This window comes from Berghia stephanieae, chromosome 2, assembly GCF_034508935.2.
Source record: "Berghia stephanieae isolate SIO BIC M18660-M18661 chromosome 2, UCSD_Bste_1.3, whole genome shotgun sequence".
Lineage (NCBI taxonomy): Eukaryota > Metazoa > Mollusca > Gastropoda > Nudibranchia > Aeolidiidae > Berghia > Berghia stephanieae.
Window position 1 is genome coordinate 67166095 of NC_088361.1, and position 27900 is coordinate 67193994.

Genomic DNA, 27900 nt, shown 5'->3' on the forward strand with positions numbered 1-27900 from the left:
ATTGTTGTTTGATGAAAGTGGCTTTGAGACCAAAGAGTTCTGTGGTTGGTAATTTGTTCTTTTTTTTTTACTGCCATATTCATTTTATTTTTTGATTATATAGAGTACCTGGCGATGGGCCGAAATCAAAGTGACCCATCGTATCAATTTGGGAGAAATTAGGAATGAATTAGAAAACGATTAAGCCTAAATTAAAGTTTGGGAAATTTGAGTTATCATTATTTTCCTTCTTCACACTAACAGAATGATCGCGTACACGACACCTCCGCAATAGTCTTCAACAGTCGTAATGTCACTTCCTTCCTAATGACGTATGGTAACTTAGTAACACTGGCTCTAAACTATCGGAACAATGGCGGACGCCGTATGAAATATTACCCCGGCGAGCTTAAACGCGTATCCAGAGGGGAAAAAACCCCATCAATTTGATCATGTATTGACTTTTACACATTCTGATCACAAGGCATATGAAAAGGGAATGAAAAGTTCTAGCCAGCATGAAGAATAAAAAGCAATGATTTTCTTTGTTTAGAACCAAGATGGCCGCCGTTGCCGGGCGCGTGACATCAGACTATTGAATCCAATTTTGACTATAGATAGAATGCGCTTGGCCAAGGAGTTCACAACATTGCCATCCGGAAGTATAACGGACCAACACACAAACTCTGTGTAACCATGAACTTTTATAGTCTGGTTAATACAGTTTAGTGAGAACAACTCACAAACGCGGATGGCAAAAACAATAACAAAGGCCTGAGTGACGTCATCTGCATACTATCTATAATAAGGACCCTATAATCAGCGTGGAATGGGAGCGATCTATATTCATGTTCTCGTCCAACCGAGTCATCAATCACATGGTTTGTTGCTCTACAACGATTGGATGTTTCTTGACAAATGTAAACAGACTGCTTTGCTTATGAAAGTTGTAAACATACCCATGAGTCAAGCAGAACAAAATGACCAATCGTGATGTTAGATAATTCAAAAGCTGTGAACACTTTTCACTATGAGCACACTTTGCAATGTGACCAATGACTTCGAGCACATGGTAGGGCAATATAGATCATTCCCATTAACCGAGAAATTTGCAAGATTAACGAAGAGTCGCTTTTTAAAACAATTCTATTCATCCATACGTTGCCTGTATCCTCTATGTCGTTATCTTAGTGAACACATCTTTTTAATATTGTGGTGCTAACGGGGTATAACCGCCTTTTCAGGCTTAAAAAAAAAAAAATAAAGCAAGATTTTATGTTCAATTTCCTGACGAGAGACTTGGTATGAATAAAAGCTCTCTCCAATATTATATTGTGAGAAAAATCGGGGGTGGGGAGGGAGGCAAAAAGCACGTTGCAACTCAAGACAAAGTGATAATAAGCTGCTAGATGCTGTGGACTGTAAAAAAGTAATAAACAAAAATGACTATAACAGCTTTAAAAAAAAAAAAAGAACAAAATCAAAATAACCAACATGGATTGTTTCGGGTTCAAAGCCCTTCTTCGGCCAAAAACAAAAATCAATAAGGACATAAATACATTACTAAATTCCAGGTTAACGACAGAGATATTTTGTAAGTGTGTCTAAAATGGAAGGATTTATGGTAACCTCTATTTCGCTTTAGAACGGGTTCTTTCGGCCGGCTAATATACGTAAGTTTTAAAATTCTACAGTTGTCGTCGGATTCTAGCATCTCCTATTACATAGGTAAAATTCCGTCAACCAACTCAAGCTTGCTGTATTGCAGGAGAACTGCACCACTTTTTTTTTTCTAGTTTACTGTTGGTATAGAACTGGGTATGAGATGGAGGCTTGAACAATGGCGAGTGATATTATAGAAAAATGCAAGTTTTTAAAAATGACCTTCATTATGGTCCCCATCCCACCTACCCCTCTCTTGCAGCGCGTGTAAATAATGATAACTCAATTTCCAAAATTTTAATCTAGATTTAATCGTTTTCTAGTTCATTCCTAATTTGTACCAAATTGATAAGAGAGTCCCTTTGATAAAGATGATTTCGGCCCATCGCCAGGTACTCTATAGATAGTATGCGCTTGGCTAAGAAGCTCATAACATTGCCATCCGGAGGTATAACGGACCAACACACAAAACTATGTGTAACCATGAACTTTTATAGTCGGGGTAATACAGTTTAGTGAGAATCACTCACAAACGCGGTTGGCAAAATACAATAACAAAGGCTTGAGTGACGTCATCTTCGTTCTATCTATATAATCATAAACTAAAATGAATATATTATGACGTGTAAATTTAAAACTATGACTTATTGACATAAATCAATCCAACGAAAACTTTCTCGAGACACTCAAGGTTTGTGGTATTAACGTCAACACAATATTGGATACACTGTCATAAATGATTATCTCAGATTTTGGACAAAGACATATTATTTACTCGCAGAGAGGGAAGGACAATATGTTAAAAAAAACCCATTAATCATATTATTATCACAGTTGATTTATTTCATCGTGACCATTCCCTGTGATCGACGAGGGTGATAATTTTGGCCGCTGTTTAGAAATTACGTTAAGGAATCATGGCAAGGGTGATAAATTTGGTCGTTGTTTAGGAATCACAAGATGGAATCACGATCTAGACGCTGAAAATTTTAATTTTAAATTTTAAAATGAAATTAAAAAAAAAAACTTATATGAAAAAATCGCGAATTTCTATATAGGGCAGTATCCATTTTAAATGGTCAAAAAACGTGTTCCAAAGAAAACTAAAGCAAACGACAATACCGGTGTGATACTCATCTACACTTGAGTATGGTGAGAAAATGTTAGTAACGAGTCATTTCTAAGGAATTGATGTTGCGATCACGACTCAAATTTTCGACCTACAATTCAAAAGCCATAGCCAAACCATTTCATTCGCTGTTGTTAGAGCACTCGCTTCACGTGCAAAGGGATCTTGATGTCGAGATTAATTCGCCCCCCCCCCCCCTCCCCCGCCTGTCCAACCAGCAGTGATTGGGTAGCTAGGTTTAATAGATCTGGCGGAAAGTACTTTGCGATATATACTTATGTCCTATCAAAAGAGGGTAGCAAGCAAATGCTATTGTCCGTTTCTCGTTATAGAAACCGAGATAAACTCTATGGTTCCATGGGCCGAATGGCTCTGAAATGACTACAAACTAATATTTTCGCAATTTTCATCCTCTTGAATCGACGTGAACATATACGCAGGTCTGACATCCGAACCCATTTGTGGGCCTAGTTTAACGTTGTAACGTTACAATAACGTTACAATACTTTGCGTCATTTTTTAGATTTCCATTACAACAATGAGCCCATGTGGAATCGAGTTGTCAGACTTGCAAATAAGTGCACGTCGTCTTGAATCATTAGCGTCTGGATAAGCTAGAACCGATGTGTCACATAATTACCATTGAGTTGGAATACTGATAAAGAGCGATGTGTTTTTCTAAAATAGAGAATCACAACAACAACAAAATAATTTTTAAAAAAACAAGTTCCGAGGGAGGTTGAAGGGAGAGAAAAAAAACGACAACAAAAAAACGTGAGCTTTTATATAGCGCAATATCCACTAAACATGCTCAAAGCGCTTTACAAGGGGTCCCTGACCTACAGCCACACGTAGCATGTAGAACGAGACATGACGCCTGTTAAGCGTAATTACAATTTTTTTCCAGAGAACAAAGTGATCATCTTACCTCGGACCGTCTGGAATGTAAAAAGGCAAGTGAAACATGGCAATGGGGAAGATGACGTCGTTGCGAGTCGCTGAATAGTAGGCATTGACTGTCACAGGGGGACGCAGCCAGCTGGAGAAGAGAAAAGATAAGTAGAAGGTAACATAATGGTCATTGCGATCGCCTAAATTTTTTTTTTAATTGAGCAATATCCACTAAATGTGCTCAAAGCTCTTTACAAGAGGTCCCTGGTCAACAGCAACGTTTAACATGTAGGACGGGACATGATGCCTATAGATATATAAGATAGGTAGGTAAGTAGGAGGGTTTGGTAGGTAGGTATATTAATTCCGTTCATATTAGAATATATCTATTCTTTTTTTAAAAATAGGGTTGGGGATCAAAATTGTTCCGTGCAAAGTATGTTAAATTTTTGTCAACGAGCACCGAATTATAGGAAATCATTCATAAAACTATTTTTTACAGATTGATATACAAGCACCCTGCAAACCTTTTTTAAAAAATTAAGGCAGTTCTATCACCCGTTGTCTCAAATTATAATTTAGAAAATCTGCTTGGGCTGTCATAATTTTGTTTACCTGGGAATCGTCATCCGGCCGCCCTCATGCTAGATTCATTTGCACTCACCTATATACTTTATTGCCAGACTTATTTTGATCGTTGATGGTTTAAAAGATTCGTCTCGATCTATGTTTATATCCACAGTACAGTAGTATAATAATTAAAATATATTTGGAATAGACCGCAAATATAAATAAAATATAACAATAAATAAAAAATACATTCCCCTTATTCATCCCATTTGTGAAATTTGTCTTTAGGGTCTAATTCCATGGGAGGAATGGAAAAGCCCAAGCGTCAGCGGCGCAGTGCAGCGCCGCAAATGAGCTAGGGCGAGGTGACTTGCTGAAGGTCACACAGCGCAGCGAGTATTCGAACTCGGTACCTTTCACGTACGAGGCAAATACCGTACCGTTGAGCCACATTGCCCTATTACATTAGTGTTCTCCATTAGTTTAATACATATCAATAGCCAATACACTTGATATTCGATTCGTTGTATACGGTGTATATCTTTTTTCATTCATCTTACACAGAACAATTTCATACTTAATTTAATTGGTTTTCAGAATTATCTAAAATGTAGCAAATATTAGCAATGGGATATTTTTATCTATTCATGTAATTTTAGATCCATATTGTCGAAAACTTTATTCGCAACGGATAGAGCGCTTATATTGTATTCACCCACACAAATGCCAATTCCAAAATTCTGCACCTTCAACCCCTCTCTTCTCCCCCCCCCCCCTCCCTTTGCGTTTAACGCCTAACGTTTTAGAGAGTCAGTTAATTCATAAGTAGTTGTAGTAGTAGTAGTAGTAGTAGTAGTAGTAGTAGTAGTAGTAGTAGTAGTAGTAGTAGTAGTAGTAGTAGTAGTAGTAGTAGTAGTTGTTGTTGTTGTAGCAGTAGTAGTAGTAGAATAATGGGAAAATTGCCAAAAGCGCATTTTAGAGCATTGTAAACGCGTCAAAAATTTGTGCTGAGTCAATCAAACCTTCTGCCTCTATTTTAAACCTCACGAATCCTGAGAATGAAATGATCTCTGTCTAGACACTCCCTTACTGACCAGATGATTCCCTTTCTGTGTTTAACGCCAGACACTGTCAAATGTATCATCTATGTCGGAATATAAACATGTATTAATTACTGCATCACGAGCGTCAAATTATAATTCTGTATGGGATTCCTTCTTTCTACTCGTAGTTCCCTTTCTCTTGACACCCCCCCCCCCCCCCCTCCCCACTTCTCCATCCGACCTTCCAATCCACCGTCTAATAATTCTTCCAAATTTACTGCGTACAGTTAAGTTTGTTGAAGAAGATTGCACTTCGTAGTTAGACATGTAATTGTTTTTGTTGGTTTGAAAGGATACTTAATTCTTTCTTTTTCTTAAAATTATTCTTTTTTTATTTTGAAAGAAAGAAAGAAAGGTGAGTAGATTTGCATAAAAAAGGGAGCGGATTTGGCACCAAGTGGAATTATTCTAACTTATAATAATAATGTCTCATAATACATTGTAAACTATTTAAGAGGGTCCTCCCTATACAGCGGGACTTAAAGCGGAGAATGAGAATGCCATGTGCTTCAAAATTTATATTAAGTTTAAGAATGAAAAAAAATAGATAGACAGAATGATAGTGTGAATAATTTGCCAAATTATTTGTGTTTCTTTAGCAAACCATTAATATTTTAGGTTGTCTAAAATAGTAATGAAATATATCAAAAACAGCCACGAAATTAACTGTATAAATCAACGGATGAATAACCCCATAAAATGCAGATAGACACACATTACAACATTAAAAAGAGAAAACCTTATGGAGCCTTGCAGAATCGTTATAACGTCCAAAACGACGCTTTATAGAATATTTTTATAACTCAAACCAAACATCAAGATCAAGAACCAAACATGGCTGCGTACTCTGCGTACTGATATTTAAATGTTTCAATTTCGATCCTCAACTCCAACCAGGAAGTATCTATTAATGATCAAATACCAAACGATATGTGTACAACCAATTCAAAGAAATTGGAGATATGAAAGGCGTCGTCGTTGGAGGGCAGAATATGAATGGCAAAAGTTATGCAGACGATGGTGCTCTGATGGCATACTCTCCAGAACACTGCAGAAAATTTTAGATATACTGGTGTGCAAAAGTGAAGAGATGGGCCTGAAACTAAATTTACGAAAACCGAATGCATGGTGGTCTCAAAGAATGACAACACCACGATCTTCCACTTGTCAAGCAAAGGAGAGACCATCAAACAAGTAAAGAAATTTAAATATTTAGGCACTATCATCACCCATGACGCACGTGACATAGAGGATATAAAACAAAGAATAGCAATAGCAAAAAACGTGTTCCATAAAATGCGACCAGTTGTGTCAAACAACAACCTAAAGTTGAAGATCAGAATGAAAGTAGTAGAAACATATGTTATAAGTACCCTTTTATACAGTTGTGAAACGTGGACACTTGACAGAGAATGTACGAGGAGGTTAGAGGCATTCGAGATGTGGGTGTATAGAAGAATGTTGAGGCTATCATGGACAGACAGGTATACGAACGAGGAAGTGTTGGAGAAGGTGAGAAGAGGAAGAATATTGATCGATACCATCAGAAAGAGGCAGTTACCGTTTCTGGGACATGTGTGGAGAAGAGACGGAATAGAAAAGTTGGTAAAATCTGGGACGATCGAAGGAAAGAGAGCTAGAGGAAGACAAAGAATGACTTATTTAAATAACCTAAGAATGGCCAAATGTGATTTTAAAAGCAACACAGATTTCATGCGCACCGCAGAGGATCGTGATTCGTGGAGACAGCTGACCGGCAACGTGCTCAAGAGCACGAGCCACGATGGATGATGATGTGTACAACCAAAAAAAACCCAACAAACCCATAAATCTTGAATAGGATATGAGAGAAATGGAACGGAAGATAAACATGCCATGATGGTAGACTCATTATGTTGAGATATAGACATATTATCATAGTTGTAATGTGACACTCAATATTAACAATGTTCTTTCTGGCGTCAATGACTCTTGCTTTTACGTCACGCGAATGATACTGAAGTGTCAGGTCATATGTGAAGGTCAAGCGAATTGATCTTTCACCAGTTAACTGCCGTGCTCTGAAAAAAACTCGTATTTGAAACATTGGCCAGAAAACTCGTCCTTCATATATCGATTGAGGTATCAGGTTTGAGAGTTTTTGCCAAGATGAGGGTCATTTAAATCGATCGATATTTGAAGGACGAGTTTGCTGGCCAATTTTTAAAATTTTTAAATTATGAAGAGTGCGGCAGTTAAAGGAACGGGCCAACAATTGATGAATTAATCATTTTATTCACACATGATTACACAAATTATAGACCAGTTTGGAACTTTCCCTTTTTATCTAAAGTTCTTGAACGAACTGTCTTAAAAAGGCTACTGCGTCATGTAAATTGTAATGATCTTAGTGAATGTTTCCTGTCTGCCTATAAATCATTCAACAACACTGAAACTGCCCTTGTAAAACTTAGTACCGACATTCTTAACAATTTAGACGTAAATAATGTATCTCTTTTGGCTTTATTAGATCTATCAGCGGCGTTTGATACAATTCACTACTCAATATTTATCAAACGTTTGAATATAACATTTGGGATCAGAGGAACAGAGGTTGAATGGTTTAAGTTTAGAATGTAGGAAACAAGTTGTCCAGATTAATATGGCTAGATTGAATGGATTCTGCCTTTGGTATGGTGTTCCACAAGGGTCACTCTTAGGTCCTGTCATTTTGACAATGTATACTCAACATCTTTCTGAAACATTTGTAAGAAATGAAATTTCCTATCACTTTTATGCTGACGATACATAGCTATACAAATTTGATGTTCAAGGCAATATTCCTTCATTGATACCGTCTGTCGAGAACTGCATTACAGAAGGAAAATGTTGGATGGAAACGAATAAGTTGAAATTGAATTATGAAAAGACAGAGGTTATGCCATGAACTACAAATAAAAGCGGAAATGGCTTGATGGAACATTTAAGTGTGACTATAAATGGCTGTCCAATTCAGCCTTCGTTCAGGCGTTAGAAATCTCGGGGATTCCTAGAACATGATTATTCTATGAAAATGCAAGTAGACAGCCTCAGTAAAACTCTTACAAATAATCTTTAAAAAACATCCACCATTAGAGATTTCCTTACTAAAGATACAGCAATGAAACTCGTCATAACTCTTATTTTATCACGTTTAGATTATTGCAATGGCCTTTTATCTCACATAAGGCATGATAAAATCTCGCGCCTGCAGAATAGTGCAGCTAAATTAGTGACAAAACAAAAGAGAATGGCAAACTCCCTGCCTATTCTGTATGAGCTGCACTGGCTGCAAGATTGCTCTGGTTTTTTGGGGTTTTTTTTTTAAAGCCTAAATCATGAAGCACCTGATTACATTAAAAGCATGTTAGAAATATATGTATCAAATAGGAATTCCCGATGCTCGACTGACAAAAAGAAGCGCACTCTTAGAAATAAATATAATTATAAATTTTATGGCGGTCGTTCCTTTACCCACACTGGGTCCCTTGTGTGGAATGACCTGCCCAAAAGGATAAGAGAAACGAAATAATATATCGATATAGTTTTAAATCATTGTTACAGCACTACCCTCTTACCATTACATTTTCATGATAATGATAGGCTATTTCATACACTGCTGCTATTGATACCATTGTGGTATACGTTATACATATATTTATGTAACGTTTGTAAATTTATTTTAAACGTGCATTGAGCATTAAGCGAACAAGAATTACAAGATGTAACTAACTCAATTGCACATAAAGCATTGCAGCGGTGTGGCGCGCTTACAGTATAAAGTGGAGCCAGAATCAGAAGAAGAAAATGACTTACACATGCTATATTTATAAATATAAAAGAAATAGAAAAAAAATAAAGAAAAGACTCACTTACATCTGTGTAAAGTAAATTTGCATGGTGATGTTTCTGTCCCTGTAAATCTTTTTAATAGTTTGTTTCTAGAAATTACGAACGGCAACTTCATATATCAGCTTTGCGAATTGACCAAACCATCAAAGAATTCAACCGCTTCTGTTTCATTTCGCAAGAACATTTTCACTCATACATTTATTTATTCATAAAACCAGAGGCGTTTAAATACTGGGATAGGAACCTATTCTAAAAGTAATATAATGAGCACCTCAAAATTGGAATGAAATGTGTCGCGCATATTTTGTTGTTCTACCAAATAAAATACCAGACTTTCAATTCGAATAAGTAGATAAAAATCCTCAAAACTGCCATCAATAATGGGCCAAAGGACTCTCGCGTCTTCACACAAGTTCAACTTTAATATATTGGTTGGAGTTTGAACACAGAGGAAAATGGCTTAAGGGACACATGCAGACATTGCATAATTTAGAACTTGACGCCACTGATTTTGATATTATATAATATAATCATAAGCCATGATATTGTACAGCATCTGAAAATGAAATTAATAACTGTAAAAGATTTTAAATGGCGGAAATAATCAAATGCTTAATCTGTGTTGCTGTTTTTTCAAATTGGAAAAAAATATTTTTGTTGGTCCTGCACATATTTGCATGTCTGATAATAGACTCAATTATGGGTTTGTTTTAACAGAGTTGTAATGGACAATATTTTTTGTTGGTTTGAAAGTCAATACAATAATAAAGCCAGGTCATCATCATAGCTTGTCGCTCCAACACCGAACCCACTCCACAGCATATGGGGAGCAGATTCTTAGGTAATGGTCAGTGCAGCCCCAGCCCGTCTCGTTATTTAAATGTAAAGCACGTTCCTACAATTACTCGTGACCTAATTAATTATATAGTCAGAAAAACTAGGCAACGTGTAACCGGGCCCAAATCTGGCTTGATTCCCTGTGAGCTCGGTTCCCTTTGAGACAATTGGGACATCATTATAAATACATGTCAACATTTTTTTTTACTTGAAATAAAAGTGAAACTCGTCTCATAGTTTCTTTATTCTTTCACGTATAATCTTTACGGAATACCGAAATGAGCACCCGGAAAAAGTCAAGGGGAATGAATTGATGTAAGCTGAAAAAACACAGTTTAATATGAATTGTCTCCCTCGGATTTTTGCCGAAATTACAGAGGATGAATATTAAAATGCAGAGATAGAGAGTATTAGCGACAAGTTGTAAAGGGTAAAAAATAATACAAGAACCAAATCAAAACTTGTTCTTCCCTGATTCAGATTCGGAAAGGAAGATGGATTGGTCAGATATACAAATACAAATATACACAAGACAAGATTTGATTTCGAGTCAACAAGGAAAGAGAAGTAGTGGACAGCCATGAAACAGCTGGGGGGGGGGGGGGGGGTCCAACTTCAGATGAGATCGAGGGGTATTCAACGAGGATATAGAAATAGAGAGAATAGCCCAGGAGAGAATTGGAAGGAAAAATTGATGCCATAGGTCTCACTGGGAGTCACATGCTTTAGCCATAGGCAATTACACGATGAAGGCTACCTCTCGAGTTTACTGAGTTCATGCATGGTAATTTCAACAGAAAGTGATGATAATAATGATGATGATGATGATGATGATGATGATGATGATGATGATGATGATGATGAGGATGATTACGCGACGACAATTATATGGAATGCGACTACCACAAGATAACGATGCGGATGACATACTTTATACCACGTACCTGGTCTTCCTGTCAGGCACAGCGTTAAGTTCAGCATTCATGTTGGAGATGACAAACCTTCTCCACGACAATATATTAGAAAACCAATCATCCTTTACAACCATCATCTGTTAGAAATGAGACAGGTGAAGATTAGAAAAATAACAATATAAATCTACTTTCCAATGAGGACTTCTAATTATATCTTTAAAAAACAAGTTAGGAGCGGAATGCTATTACAGATATCATCACATTCCTATATCATATATCATATATACATCATATCAATATGTAGTACCCGAGCTCAAACTCTGGTTTTGATCATATTTCTTCCTCTTTAGCGGTAAACAATCCATTGCTCTCTTGGCAGCAGAAATATTCACCCTTCGGACTTTGGATTTTTCCTTGAAATAGACCCCCCCCCCCCCACACACACACACACACACATCTTTTCCAGACTGATATTTCCCAAACAAATAATTATGATGTTTCATAACTTTTATTATTCACAGTGTTGTATACGTCGATTGTCAGTTTTGTTAAAATCTTACGGTGATTGTATGGTTTACTGATTGGGTCAAAATTTATCCCAGGTACTGTGTAAAAGCAGCAGACATTAATTCATTGCAACTTTCTGGATACAACAGTTGACACAAAGTACTTTCACACAAAACAAATTAAACATTAATCAATTAAAACCTTGTTTGAAATACCGGAAATAGTTCCACATAATTGGTGAAATGGGCCTTTTTGTGCTGCGCTTTGAACTAATAATCAACAAAGCCAATCAATGTCGCTTTACAATCAAATATTACTGGTACAGAAGAAAAGGATTGATTCTAATTCTGATGGTTGAATGGGTATGCAATCAAAATGTAACCGTCCTTCACAAGAGTGATAAAACAAAAGTATTATAACTATTGGTCACTGCCCTACAAATTATCATACCAGTTAGAGATCGAAGTTGTTGTTTTGTTTTTGTTTTTAAGGGTTTTACGGCGCTTGCAACACATTAAGGTCATATCAGCGCCAGTAATAAGGAAGAATATGGGATAGTAAAAAGTTCTAGAATTACAATTAAAGTACACCCAAGAAAAGGTAAGACAAAGGGGAATTGGTTCAAATAAGAAACACATGTAGATTCCAAGAGCACACTATCAAAGTACTTAGTTTGAGATCACCTAAATGTCTCATCCTGACGTTGAGCACAGGTCCCCACGAAGAGGAACACACTCAAATGTCTACAAATTATATATAACATGTAAATAAAACATAATACAGTGCATAACAGAGAGATGATTTACAAAGAAAAAAATACCATCTCCCAAAACTAACTATACATTTGACTGTTACCCTCTCAGCCAGGGTATCCGGCCAGGCCAGGACAAAACCAAGTAATCTCATTCCAAGACAAAGACAGAAAGCAAGTTGGAAAATAGATATAAGGGGATAGAGGACACAGTAAGTACCTCCCTGCCCACTACGGGAGGTCAGGATCCCCACCCAGAGAGAGAGAGAGATCTAAGAAAACAAGCTTAATGGCATAATGAGTATGTGTTTTGAAAATAATGATACTTACAGTTTTATAATAATTATCTAAAAATGTCATGTTGAGAATATAAGAAGGATAGCTGATTTTGTCAATAATTGCATCAACCTGGAACAAAATAAATATCATGAGCGTTAATCATATGAACAGTTAAAACAAAAACAAACAAAAAATATGTTGGCAATTTAAATATATAGTTATCATACGTTAATTTTTGAATACTCAAGGTCTCAAATAACAGAAATGATGAGTCTTTAAATAGGGTTAAATGGAAAACTGTTTATTGTATTTCAATACCGTATTTGATATGTACATCACTGTGTTGCTCATTGTGCCTTTCCAATTTCTTCCAATTTATTCATAGGTCAAGACGAAAAAGATGTTATTGTTTAAGGTTCAATTAACATCAATTCAGTAAAATCGATTGAAATAATATGATTGTTTTCACTTTATACATTATTACTGCAAACGTTTTTTCTCTATGCAAGGGACTTAACTCGATAGCTCAAGCAATTCAATGACATTGATTAATTCACTCCCTTTGAGCTTAAAAGCCACGGGAGGAATCCTTGTTAAGACAGAAATAGGTTTTGAGATCGTTTCAGATGTTCAGGGCCAAACCCAGGCTGTCTCACTCATTCACATCCTATGTATGATGGTAAAGCTATACTAGGAAGTCATTAAAAATCCGAGAGACAATCAAAATGTTGAATTTTTCTCTCACGATGCCCCGTTGCAAGCAGCTGAACGAAAGTGAATTTAAAGCGAGGCAACTCCAATCACCATATTAAGAACTTTATTCAGCATTGTGAATAGGCGAATCCAAACATCCCATCGCATTATGTGTGCACATCTATTCTTTTTCTCACCTTCTTTTCAGCTTTTATCCTCGTGCTTCTGCCCATCCAAAACTTCCTAAGGAGATAATCCTTAAAAGCATTCCTGACAAAAATAATCAAACTTTCAATCTGAAAAGACAAAATAAATGAACAGCAAGATCATCAACAAACCTTTCTCTCTTCATCCAACCTACTTTAATCGAGCTTTTCTTCATCTTACCGGGAAGCTTAAACTTATCGCTACCCTGGTAGTGTTGCTTATTATTAGTTTATCATAGCTATGACCGTACTAGATCACATTTGAGATGTTTTGCAATTTAATATCACAGTACACAGTAATGAAATACAAATTGAATGGGTTTGACTTAAATTATGACTAGTTTTCTCTCAACAGTATCAACCAGTAGATTTTTGACCAATCAAAACGTGGAATTTGTGACACATCTTCAAACGTGTTCGGACAAGCAGGTTGGTTGTTTACAAACAATAACGTGAATGAAGTAGACCTCTCTCTCTCTCCGATCATTGTTATTCTGTTTATATTGCCAGATGGGTGACTATTTATTACAAAATTTTCTCGATCATATTATAAACGTTTAAGTTTATACACATAGTTTTCTTTGTTGGTTCTATTGAACAAGCGGTAGAACAGTGGCTATATCACATAAACACAATGTAGTTTGCTATGTTTACCAATCACTACCATTGTTTACATTATGACGGCTGTCCGACAGGCGTGGTTTTCTAGCTGTCTATTATATTGGGATAAACCGGATGTTTAAAATTGAATTTTAAGCTTAACTTATAAAATCGGAGTTTGAATAAATGTCTTCATAGCGTGAAATGAGTTTTACTCCACTCGTATAGAGCAGTAAAATTAGGTGCCCCAAACGTAAACAAAGGTCTAGAAGCACATGGCAAACCACATGTTCCTGTCTTGACAGCTCACGTTCCAATGTAAATTATAGAAAAAAATAACCTTTAAAATTTGGCTGTTAGGTGGCAAAAGAAACACATATTCATAAACACTCGATCATGCATCAAATAATGTCTAGATATGGATATTTTATGGAACAAAAGGTAAAATTTATCAAAAGTTACAGTCTATCTATTTTTAGACCAGAGCAAATCATTGCGCTGGTGTGAACAAGACGAGAATTATTCGGAGCCTGGTTTTCAGAATAATTTAGCCTTATATTATTATTTCTGCAACTGTTAGATGTTATGTAAACATATTTTCAATACTGAAAGTGTATTGCCTACAACTCAAACTACAAAATTGGGAGACCTATATTGTGCGTAAATTATTCCGGTCCCTAACGAAAATCACTAGCAACTTGTTATTGTTTACGTTTGGGGCACCTAATTTTACTGCTCTATATTTCTTTACCCACCAAATTTTATCCATTATTTCTGTGTCCGCACTTTCAAGCACAAGTACTTTAGTTGGAAACGGAACACAACAATTTATTTATTTTACGTCATCGTTTTCCCTCGACTAGACGTGTTGAGAACTGTTTTGCCACCTATTTGGATTTAACGTGATGTATTAACGTTTTAACTGTTTTTGTTATTGGCTGAGGAAGGGTTCTTAGCACGAAACGTTCCGTGATTCGTTTTTTTTTTTTAATTTTAAAGCTGTTATATTAATTTCTTTACTTTACTTTTTTCAATTCACAGCTTTTGGCAATTTGTATTCACTTTGTTATGTACTACATTATTCTCTTTAGGCTATAGAATCTTCCGCAAGAAATTGTATGTTTAATGTGTTGTTTTGCTGGCTCTGAAAAGCTGATTTGTCATTACAATACTATATAATCTCACCAAAGACAAGTGCAATAAGCCTTCTCACCTTCTGAACACTATCCTCCGAGTTCGTTCCTTTTACATACAGAGCACCAGTGGCAAAACTTAAGGCCCTATTTGTGTAAAAGGTGCATCTCTTCCACGGTTCCTCTATTTCATCTTCCTCTGTGATTATAATTATAAGGTATAGATGGGTAAGAATAAGAAACTAATGAAGAAAAGTACAAATCAAAACCAGAAACTTCTTATACAACTATAAAGGTGTCAATAACGTAATGATCGTGTCATTGTTAGACGTAATATATTTCTTCCAAAAAAGGATAATTATTATTTAAAATATGTATACCTCTCTCTCTCTCTCTCTCTCTCTCTCTCCCTCTCTCTCTCTCTCTCTCTCTCTCTCTCTCTCTCTCTCTCTCATTCTTTCTCTCTCAGAAAAATGCGTGCCATAAACTTTCGAAAGATTATTTACTTTTTTAAGAAACAGTTGGATACCACATTTCTGTAGAGAGACAATTTTGAACACGCGAGGAATTCATATATCGCGACTCAAATTTAATAAGGGAGGAATATCACTGACATTTTCTACACATAATTAAACACTGTCGACATTAGTACAGCAATCGCCATGCGTTATTCTAATATTATATATATATATATATATATATATATATATATATATATATATATTTATGGAGGGAAAGATAAAAGCAGTAAATGTGACTCATACATAAGGGATCACACACAAAAAAAAACGAATTTTCAGCCTTTGGTCTATATGAAGTTAGTACCAAATATTTCGTGTTTACTTGATAAAGGCCAAAAGCTGAAAAGTCGTTTGTTTTGTGTTGTTCCCTTTTATATGAGGCACAATTACTCCCTTTTTCTTTCTCTCCATGTTATTGGCTCATTTAGTTTAGGCACTTCTAGTTGTTGGTTATATAAACACACACACACACACATATATATATATATATAAATATATATATATATATATATATATATATATATATATATATATATATATATATATATATATATATATATATATATATATATATTACACGATGTATTCTTGAATAATAAAGCAGAAAATGGTTCATTAGAAATAAAATATTAAGTTAAAAAAACAAAAAAACACTGTCAGTGATTAAATTTCCATTAATAGGAAGGTTATTATCAAAAAATAGACATTGTCTAAAATAGTCACCTATTTCCGTGAGTTCAAATACAGACTTGTCAAAGTAAGGTTTGAAAGATCGGATGAGGCTGATTGCTAAGTAGTCTCGTAAGACTCTGGGGAGAAAAAAACATTATGATTTATTGATTTTTTTTTCTTTCGTTTTCGATTTTTGTTTACACACTGGTCATGCGCAGAGCATTAATTAAAAAAAGCCCATCTAACTCACGAGAAAATGGGTCAAAATTGAAAACAAAACTGGGATAAATGGATTTTGTTTGTTTCATGATTCGTAAAGACAAGGAACGTGTGAATGTGAAATTTGCCACTTCTCTCTCTCTCTCTCTCTCTCTCTCTCTCTCTCTCTCTCTCTCCCTCCCTCTCTCTCTCTCTCTCTCTCTCTCTCTCTCTCTCTCCCTCTCTCTCTATTTATCTATCTATCCCTCTCCTTCTCTCACGCTCTTTCTCTCTATCTCTCTCTCTCTCTCTCTCTCTCTCTCTCTCTCTCTCTCTCTCTCTCTCTCTCTTTCTTTTTTTATTTCTCTCTCCCTCTTACACACACACACACACACACACACACACACACACACACCATACACAAAGTTGGGAAAAAGGCACAAAGTAATTCCTCAACTGTTTTATATTATTGCTTCTAGACAACCCTAACCATTCTATCCATCTGTGCACCGCTCCCTGTTCGGGATATTTATTTTGCAAATGTTACTATCAAACAAAGTTGAAAATACACACGGTGATAGCCTCCTCTATATTCTTCAGACAGATATCATTTGGGTATTTCCCAGAATCCACAGCTTCTTGTTAAAGTTAATCTAAATGTAGTTGTGAAACCCAGTATTAACAGTCTATATAGACCTCTTGTGGTATGACAATCGCCTTCGGACAGGTAGTACCACGGGTTTGAGTCCTGCTCCGATCGGCACAAGATCATCTAGTCAAACTTTCGCTGACCTTAGTCAGGTACAAATGAAAACCTGTCCACTTTTCGAAAAATGTCGTCTTAAAAGAGTCATGTCATATCCTGTATGGTCAGATAAAGGGCTTTGAGCATGTTCAGTGGATGTTGCCCTATACAAATGCTCTTTATTTTTTAAAATTTTTTTTTTTTAATGTAGACAAACTCATACCTTTGTTTCTCCTCTGGTCCCTCCGTGTATTCCTTAAGATCAGAAGTCAATTTGGTCAAGTAATCAGGATGCAAGACCACTACTTCGGTCTCACCGTCGACTTGAAATCCAAGGGCGTTAAAATACTCGGGCCAGCTGACCTAAAAGCACAAATGAAAAGCTATTAATGATATTTAATGTAAACTTGTATTCATCCATCAAGGAGAAATTAAATGATTATATCAAATCTCATATCCAGCTTCATAATTATATTCTTAAAATTCTTTAACCCTTTTCAGCTCCAAACATTTGTTATTTACCATAGATCCTAACGATATGAGACACATGTGTCATACAAAGACATTTTCAAGTGTATTACAACTTATCAAGTACTCAAGTAGAGTTCAGAAGTACACCGGTACTGTGACTCTAAAACATCTGCTGGTCGGTAATTCGACTTTACAATTGTTTGCAAAACAAGAAAGTTAATTGGATATGATATATTCATATCTTTGAAGTGTTTTCATTAGCCAACAAATTTTAATCTCCTATCGTGAGTATAGATTAGGTAAGTAGGGTACCATGTTTGGGAATCATGGAATATCTGGAACCACTTTGCATTGAACTCTCATTCACATTTTTGTAAATGAAAACATGGTTCACACAGGGATTAGTGTTTTTTTTAATATAAAAAAAGCGTAAGCTTTTATATAGCGCAATATCCACTGAAAGTGTTCAAAGCGCTTTACAACGGGTCCCTAACAAACAGCAACACTTAATATATAGGACGAGAAGTGACGCCTATTAGGTGAAATTACATTTTTTTTTCAATCCTGTTAACGGCCAGGTTCTCATTTTACACTTGAGTACGGTGAGAGAATGTGAGTGAAGAACCCTTTTCAAGGACTCAGAGCCGCTCAGAGTGGGCCCAAACCAAGGACCTTCCGATCAGATGATGAGTGTCATACCACAAGACCACATCGCCGCACATCCATTGAAAGATTCTAACATGACAGTAAATTGAAATTAAAAAAAAACATCCATACCAAAGGGTAGTTGTGTTGAAGCTTAGCCACTTGCATTACGTTGTACAGACTAAATCTGTCGTGAATATGATGAAAGCCGTGGGAAGCCTGGAAAAATAAAGACAAAATCACAATAGGTCAAAACGGAAAGCGGATCTGTAAAAATAAAGTTGCGCTGGACAAAATGTTAATGTGGGGGTGGGGGGGGGGGGGGGGTTAGAAGAGGAAAACAGAGAGCAAATCAATTGAAAATATTTAATCTTACATTGTCCAACAAAAATATCAAATAAAACATCAGAAAATATAAAGAAACTCCTTTCTCCACTCGAATTGCAAACGACGATATGGAGACTTGTTGGTCACGTTCTGAGAGGTGCTCTTTTTCGGTGAATAAAGTAAAACAAACAACAGAGAAAGACCTATAGTAACATTTACCTGTAACTCACAACAACGACCTAAATAAACAATCAAATGACAATACCCTACGACTAACATCACACACACAGAGACGCAACTGGTATCACTGAGAATGAGATAATAGAATTGAGAAGATTGGATTGCATTCACATTTGTCTGAAAAACAGCCGTAGCTGCAAAATCATACGACCTTGATGGCGAAAAGCAGGCATTAGGTCACGTTAATCGAATCTTGCGTGAAATAACAAAGAACGAATACAAGTTGGTTACAAAAAAAAACAACTATTTTTTAAAAATCAAAAAGACAAATGGCAAGTCAACAGAGACGTGTCAAATAAAACTAGCCTAGTTATCAGTATTTCAATACCTCAACATGTAACAGCACATTTTTACAATTGTTCAAATAGCAACATGGATTCGCTCTGTTCAAATAACTATATTTACGTTTGGATGAGTAAATAATCGACCATAATCACTATAACAATTGACAACTTACACTCATAACGATTTCCTCTAATGCCATCATGTCGTCAGCTCTCTTGATAGCCTGAGGTGTTGACATGCCAAAGCTTGTAAACAAGTGAACCGTTTCATCCAGGAATACCTGTCGAAGCTGGGGATATCAATAAAATAAACATCGACTTGGGATTTCAATAAAAATAAACATTTACAATCCAATTGAAAATGATACAGATAATATCAAAGGTTTAGGAATTGCCATTTGCGCAAGTAGTTTAAGATAATATACTGATAGTAGATGTCCTTGCATCAGTCAGGTATCCATTCTTACTGGTTTCTACAGGGGAAATATGTTCAATAACGTTAATCAGCCATTCATTCATGCATACTAAAGTGGAGCATAGTGTGTAAAAAAGCCTTACCAACATAACAACGTCACAAATCCATTCAGTGAGCGCCTTTAATGTCGCCTGACATTGTTAAAAGATTGCTAGGTCACAAAGATCACAAGATAAATGTTATGTCGATTGTGATTATCCCTTACCCACTTCGGTTTTTTCCTGCATGCTATGCTAACATGTAATTAACGTTTACTGTCAATAACTTACTTTTTCCTCGTCTTTGAGGGAATGTGGGAAATATTTCTCATCATCACTTGACGAATTTCCCTTTTGTTGCTCTGTCTTGTTGGTAAAAGGTTTTAAATCAGAAGGCAACACGGTTTCACCAATGTTTATCTGGGAAGAAAATTGAAAAAAAAATATTGAGCACATGAAGACTGAAGAGAAAAAGGACTTTTTATGAGTCAATTTGAATAGGCGACTTTCAAGCGTGATAACTCTCTTTTTTCATTATTCAGAGAAAATCGATATTTTGTCATTTATTCGGTGATTTAAAGAGGAAATGTATGTCTAAATTTTCCTTGGGAAAAAGTCACGTGAGTATTTTGGAAGCTTCTACCCTGAAGATTCCAATGAATCCAATATATTGAAGCTCAGATCTTCCCAGATGATTCTAATGTGTCAAATAGATTGAAAGATAATATCAATTCATTTTTTATCTGTTGTCACTTAGCAAGTTTTAAAAGTCAGCTCCTCATTAATGTATATAGTACGGCATCGTCGTCGCCTTGACATGAATAGTTAATGGTACCACAAAGATGGCGTCAACGGCAATAATCCGTGGAGTCAACGATAGCAAATCGGAGATAAATTACTTTGCTAATGAAAAGGAAATACTAAAGCGTAACTGAACCTTGTCGTCTCGTTTACTAGAATCCGCCACACTGAAAACCGCTAGATCTACGCTGGTATCATTGTCACGCATTCAGTCATTGAAAACGCCCACTGCAGTCTCCTTTGAAATTTGAAATGTTATTTGTTTCCCTTTAATATTGTCTTCCACCATCAGCGAATGATGAAATGAAACTGATGAAATGAAGGACACAGAAACGATTGTTTCGGCAAATAATACGTGAATGAATTTATTTATTTCTATATGCTCTAACCAACATTATCGAGCACTCTCATACCTACAAGTACAAACCAACACTCATATATATATATATATATATATATATATATATATATATATATATATATATATATATATATATATATATATATATATATATATATATATATATATATATATATATATATATATATATGCGTGGGTCTTTTAGATTTATGCCAGGTGGAAAAAAACTTGCTTCAGTCTATATATTCTGGTGTCATTTGGATTGTAACGTTGGCCACCCACGTGTTATTCAAAGCTATTGCAATCAATTACAGTATTCCTTTGCAGAATGCTGGGGTAAAAATACTGGATATAATAATCCCATTTATAGCAAGTAGACGTCTAGTGGGAAAGTCTGTTCTATAATTCGCATCCTTTCACTGAACCACAAAGAATAGAATCATTAAAAACCATCAACATGAGGTTTTCTCTATTGCTCTAATAATAGATCGTCATTGGCCCTTTCCATCGATGGTTTAGAATGCACTTCGTCTTATTATTGATGTCTGAATAGTTATATCGTTTGTCTCGTATTCTGTCTCTGTCTGTAAAAATCCAATATTTTTTGTAAATTTGAGTGATTAATCTTTTAAAGAAGAAAAACCAAATACAAAGTGTCTTCTATCCCTCAATGAGCAGCTAGTCTCACACAAATCGAATCAACAGCAAGTAAAATATGCTTCTTTCACCAGTTAGGCGTTGCCTAGTTCAAAAAATCAAATGAACTATTTTTTAATTGCTCCGTTTGTCTGTTCTGACGCAGGTTGAAGCCCGACAGTTACGTGATTTTTCATAATTTGTTCCCCATTCATAATTGGACTCGTCAAAGTCCCAATTAAACATCACAGGTAAGTTTGTTTATACTTTTAACTCTATCTCGCACCCCAATTCCAATTCAGGTTACATTGTTATGGCGTAAAATGTAAAACAGCTCGTGGCAATACTCACTCAGTGTTTTGACAACACTGCCCGAGTGAAATCCCTTTTGTTTCATTGCCAATACGCTTCAACAGTCATGACGTCATTTCCCTCGTAATGACGCATGGTAACTCAGTAACTGGCTCTAAAATATCGGAACAATATTTCTCCGAGTATAACAGTGTATCCAGAGGAGAAAAAACACTGTAAATATGATCATGTTTTGACGTCTATACATTCTGATCACATGAACATCTGAAAAGTTCTCGCCAGCATGAAGAATAAAAAGTACCCATTTTCTTTGTTTAGAACCACGATGGCCGCCGTTGCTGGGCGACGTGACATCAGACTATTGAATCCAATTCGGAATCGGGGTACGAAGTGGAGTTGGATAAAACTTGTAACGAAAACATATCTCATTATCCCACCCCTCTCCTAAAATAGTAACGCGTAAGGATATTATGTTTACAATAATAATTTGTGACGTCAAGGGTAAATTTGACTAGAAATCAGATTCTTAAAAGAAGTATCATTTGAATGTTTTTGAAGATGTCTTTTATTCAACGATTAGGACATATTAATCGATTGAGGGGTAGAATAAATGATTTCTTACACTATTGTGTTTTGGAATTCGAACTTTGTACCCAAAGCGCACTCGCAAACTCGTACAACGATTGGGAACGCGTCCGGAAATCCACAACGCAAGAGTGTAAGAATCGTATATTAACAATAACAAATAGTTCTTTCAGAAAATGCAAATCCAAAATTGTCACCTTCCGACTGATTATGTCATGCATTATTATGTTGATTATATTAAATAACCCGCGAATATTTGAATATCAAGTAAAGAATACAAGCTCTGACCTTTTGGGTCAAAGACATTTGATCAGACAGAGTTGTCAATCATTTTGACTCAGTAGGCATCTCAGTATGAGCTCAAATGTCGATGCGATAAGGGGGTCGTTTCAAATGCATCCTTATGGCCATCAAGTAACATTGGACAAAAAGATATATCATGACTTATTTATTTTCAAATGTGTATTTGGTTCACACTTTATAGCCTCATACCTTAATAATGTTCTGACTTGTGGGTGCCCTTTCGTCAACTTCCACTGTGATCCTAAATAACGGCCAAGCTCCGTGTCGATGGACGAACTCAAGCGATGCCTGGAAGAAAAAATAATAAGACAAACATTGCATGATATAAATCTCCTCGTGCGATACAGATTGACAAGAAATTTAATGTCATTGTAGTCGGTGTTACAAAGTTAAACGCAGAGAATGCGATAAGTGTCCGAATAGGTATCAATGGTTGGAATATCTTGACTACGCTTTAATGTCGCTTTAGGCACTTTACACTCTTTACCCAAACTGATACAGATAATGGGCATCGAATATATGATGAGTAATGTCAGGATGGAAAGTAGTCCTTCAGAGCCACGAGTTCCATTGGGCCAGAGTTTATCTCGTTTTTTTTCAGTGCGAAACGTACAATAATAATTGATTGCAATCATGTGGATAGTTGCTAGTATATCACAAAGTGATTTCCTACCAACCCACCTATCGGGACCCCCAATGTTAGAATGGTGCCAGTGAAAAAAATGAAGCATGGAATGGGAATCTAAATTCACATTGGCTACTGGAGGGGTGAATGCGCATTTTAGGCGCTTAGAGCAATTGTTGAAAGAGTGAAAATGCTCTTTATAAAATCTTATTTTATTCCAATGATCCAAATTTAATTTGCTTCACAAAACGACAATATTGAACAGCAATCTTTCAAAGAATATTAATGTAGCTTTAAAAAAAACTGAAATGTCTTTCACGTTGTAACAACGATTCAATATATTTTTTCAATCTTTATTATCACACAAAAACTGCATACTTAGATCGCCTTAAGAGAGGTTGATCTGTAATACATTTAAATAGTTTGGCAATCATGAAAGTAAACAAAAACGGAAACCGGCACATTTAAACAAAAAAAAATATGGAAAAGTTGTGTGTCATTCAATAGCAGATACAAAATAAAGAAAAATCAGACTCTCCTAAAATCGAGGCCAGATCTATTATCTTTACTGAACTTGATCATCGCGTTTTACTAATTTCTGCAGGAGAAATGCTTATGTTAGTTATGCTGTGAACATAATCCCCAGACTTATATCATTGGATTCTTACCAAATATTCCCATTTTGCAAAGGAATCGTTCTCAGAGTTACTCCAACCTCCACCATCTTCGATAAGTTTCGCAAACTGTTCCAGGATTGATTTTCGCTTATCGACTGTTATTGACAAACAGCTGTTGTAAAAATCCCTTGTTTTCTTAAAGCTCTCACTGCTCCTGTTGTTCTTTTCTGAGGTAAAACGTAAACAATAGAAAACCATTAGAAATGACCATCTAGGTTTTCTGATAACATTTATCGATGACATTTACGTACATTATTTATTAATTGGTAAATGTCTTCATTTATTTCATTTATTTTATTTATGAATATATTATTTATTTATAAGCAAATAACAGCTTGTTATCATTTTCATAAGCTCTTAAAAACAGCGTCATCAATTCTACGACATCACCATCGCCACAACTATCACCAAAACCACTACCATCACCACTACTACTAATACTACCACAACCATCATCATTATCATCATCATCATCATCATCATCATCATCATCACCAATATCATCATTCCCACTGTCACTTCAACTAGCCTCATTAATACCACCACATTACAATTGTCTTCATCATCAGGTTTCACACTGACCTTACCTATAAGTTTACTGAGCACATACAGATTATTCCCACTCAATTCCTGGAACCTGTCCCAGTGCTGATAGCCCCTGGGGATTGGCGTGGACCGCAGCCACTGACCACAGGCAAACTTGAAGAAGTTGTTACATGGATTGACAGACCAATCCACACTTGACAGGACAGAGCTGGAGGCTTGGACACACGCTGACGACTTGCAATATCGGGTAACTGAGGGTGAAAAAAGAATGTTAAAAAGTAGGGTTAAGGGATTTCGAAAACTCACTTGTTGTTGCACTCGCTTCCTTAGAAACAGAAATGGTTTTAGCTACTGGTGTCGCACATTGATAAAACAGACAATTAGATTTTGTGCTATAGAACTTATAGGTCATATAATACGGATTGACATAACCGCCAACTTGTCACATAGTCATAAACCTCTTTGATGTCTCAAGTATAAGAATATTTGTTGCTTTATAAATATATAAGTATATAAAAATCCTTCAAAACCGAAAAAGGTGTTTTCGGATGGATTTTTAACAATGTTGTTGCTGTTGTTGTTTTTTAAAATGAAAGTATTAGTTGCTTGCTACACTATGGACTATTACAAAGTACTTCCTGCAAGATCTGACAGAGACCCAGCCACTGTTGGGTGGACTGAGGGGTCTCGACTGCACAGGGTCTGCTTGCTTGTGAGGCGATTGATTTAGCCCTGAGATAACGGCTTCTGTTATTAAAGATCTGATAAAATGTGTACGAAACAGTGTAAACAAAGCAAGAAGAAAAATACAAGAAAATACACCATCCCCAATAATTAGCGACGCCTCGACTTCATACCAGAGAGTTGTGCTACCATTACACCGCAGAGGATACCTGATACTTGAGAATTTTAATCCCTAGATTCTTCACACGGGTATGCGTTTCTGTTGTGAACATTGAACACTATAGGACAAGAAAGAGAACGTATCGTTATAATCCTAAGGCTATTTTGAGCACAACATATGTTGGGCTCATTGTTGTAATGGAAATAGCCTATCCTCAAACCAATGAAAAATATTGTGTATTAAAACACAGTTAAATCATAATGACGTTCGGTTATCAGGTGTGGTAAAAAGTGCACTTAGATTGTGTTCTTTTTGTCATTTGTTATTATGTATCCATTTTCATTTCAGGAAATATTGTAATATCCTTTCATGCATGCTGGTTATTATGTAAACTATTTAAGTTGATTAATCATGATAAGGTATTTATGGAAAAAAAAATGACCCAAATTCAATTGAGCCTTTCAATGTTTTTATAAAAATAAACGATAATGATATCTTAATGAAAAAACAACAATCTAATCAACTGATGTGGAACTTATAAACAAACAAAATAAAATGACAGAACTTCAATGTTGACAATTTTAAATGATATATAGAGAACACTATTATGATAGCGACGATTTATAGAGGGTTTTTCCGATGATTTAGCATTTTCATTAATAAATGAGGATTTATATTTCGAAGCTATTTGATTGTGAGTATAAGTCATCAGATAAAAATGAACTTTCATAATGGTGGCCAAATCAAAAACCTGAAAACAAATCGGAATAACGGCACTAAATTTGGATATACTATAGATATTTCATTTCATTTTTATTCCTCAAACGTGGTATTGTGCAATTTTAACATATCCATATCTTTAATGCTATATATTTTTCGTATTTCCCCCCTCGAAATTGCAAGTCGAAGTGCATAAATCTACTCATACATCAGACACTAGCAACAGATAAATATATTTTCCCATTATATTCCAACACATATTGACGTTGGATAGCTAAGTCTAGCAATTAATGTTAAATGTTTTCTATTCATAACAGACTTGTGTTATTCAGAGAGCTAGGCTTTATACCTATAAAAAAATTTTTGGACCTTACATTCAATTCGTTACACTTTATAACAAGCAGTAAGCTAACGTTCTAACGGCTCGATCTTGCGTTGTATTTCTAAAGCATTATAATTTACATTAACAGAGGTTGATGACGTCTTCTATTGATCGTGTTATTTTAAGATGGGGAAACCTTAATGGACACATGATTGCCTTTGGCTTTTTATCATCGACCAATAAAGATTAATCCATCAAGAAGGTTTTCAGATTCTGCAATGTCCACAAAGATTTCTAACAAGGCCTTTATGTCTTGTTCTCCTTTCTTTGTTCGTTTCGATAGAGTTATCTTGTCTGAGCATGGTAGAGGACGAAGAATAAAAATAAAGCATTCTTGAAAATGGACGTTTCGGGTTATTCATTATCTTCTTCTCCCATTAAGGCAAAGCTTCAGACTGAAGATTGCATGACCGATTTTTCAGTAAACTGGGTTTTTTAGAAGGAAACAGGGAGCGAGATTTTGAAGTCATCAGTCGAAAGGCCTTGTTTACAATTGGTTGGTAGGGAGTTCCAAAGTCGGATGGCGGAGATGATAAAAGAGTAAAGATGATGGTTTGTTCTTGAGTGGGGGATTTCCAAATTAAATGCTGAGTTTCTTGTTTTATTGTTGTTCCGTTTCAAATGGCTAGTTGGAATTTTGAGTTTTCCGTTTTGTGCTTTGTGGAATATGAGGAGTTAGTTGATGGAACGAACTTCTTTCATGTAGCGGTTTCCACTGGAGATCGTTTATGAGTTGAGTTACGCTCATGTCCCACTCATAGTTTCCACTGACAAATCTGGCCGCCCGACGTTGGATTTTTTCTCGTTACTTGATTTCTTGTGATGTGTGTGGGACCCACACTGAGCTATTTTATTCCAATACGGGCCTGACATATGTCTCATAGCATCTATCGATAAATAGAATCATCAACATCTTTGAATTTTCCATTGATATAAATAACTCAGAAAAAAAATTTCAATCTAATATGCAAGGTCTTTATATTTGTTTCTTGTCCTGAAAACTATGAAACAATACCTACATAATGGCTACAATCAATACTCCTTATATAGCCATGGCGATAGGACAGATCACCGTGATAAGAGCACCAAGTCTACATAGTCTGACAGAAATATCAACAGTTCCAAAGTCCAGTTTTTTGTAACAAACTATGCAAATACAGAGGCGTCAGTTAATCTGACAACTTATACTACATTATAAATCAAGCGATTGGAATATCTTATACCAGGTTCTCTATCAAAAGAGTTGAAGACTGTTAGGTTGCAGGTTGATTCAAGTCAATCATGGAACGGTTCGGATGTTCTACTGATCGCACTGAACTCGCAGCCCTGTCGACATCTTATAACACATGTGTAAAACTGATTTTTATTGACCCCAAGAAATCAACAGATTAAATAAAAGAGCAAATCAATACTTTAACCAGTCAACCG

The 27900-nt window shown here is 35.7% G+C and overlaps 1 protein-coding gene and 1 long non-coding RNA gene across 13 annotated transcripts in view; one reads left to right on the plus strand and one right to left on the minus strand.

Moving 5' to 3' along the window:
• LOC144965377 (endothelin-converting enzyme homolog) overlaps positions 1 to 27900 on the minus strand; it is a 257576-nt gene that overhangs the window by 8361 nt on the left and 221315 nt on the right. For all 12 annotated transcript variants that reach the window (XM_078900643.1, XM_078900654.1, XM_078900653.1 and 9 more), the window contains 13 exons: positions 24568 to 24777; positions 23972 to 24147; positions 22868 to 22966; positions 19972 to 20100; positions 19401 to 19517; positions 18509 to 18595; positions 17484 to 17623; positions 16369 to 16454; positions 15205 to 15323; positions 13383 to 13481; positions 12544 to 12621; positions 10986 to 11092; positions 3699 to 3809 (listed from right to left, as the gene is read on the minus strand). In XM_078900643.1, coding sequence (XP_078756769.1) covers positions 3699 to 3809; positions 10986 to 11092; positions 12544 to 12621; positions 13383 to 13481; positions 15205 to 15323; positions 16369 to 16454; positions 17484 to 17623; positions 18509 to 18595; positions 19401 to 19517; positions 19972 to 20100; positions 22868 to 22966; positions 23972 to 24147; positions 24568 to 24777 — 1558 coding nt within the window. The remainder of the gene's footprint in view (positions 1 to 3698; positions 3810 to 10985; positions 11093 to 12543; positions 12622 to 13382; positions 13482 to 15204; positions 15324 to 16368; positions 16455 to 17483; positions 17624 to 18508; positions 18596 to 19400; positions 19518 to 19971; positions 20101 to 22867; positions 22967 to 23971; positions 24148 to 24567; positions 24778 to 27900) is intronic.
• On the plus strand, positions 14764 to 26813 carry LOC144965379 (uncharacterized). The gene is made up of 4 exons (XR_013644008.1): positions 14764 to 14898; positions 21645 to 21729; positions 24550 to 24773; positions 26561 to 26813. It is a non-coding gene; the product is annotated as an uncharacterized LOC144965379 (long non-coding RNA).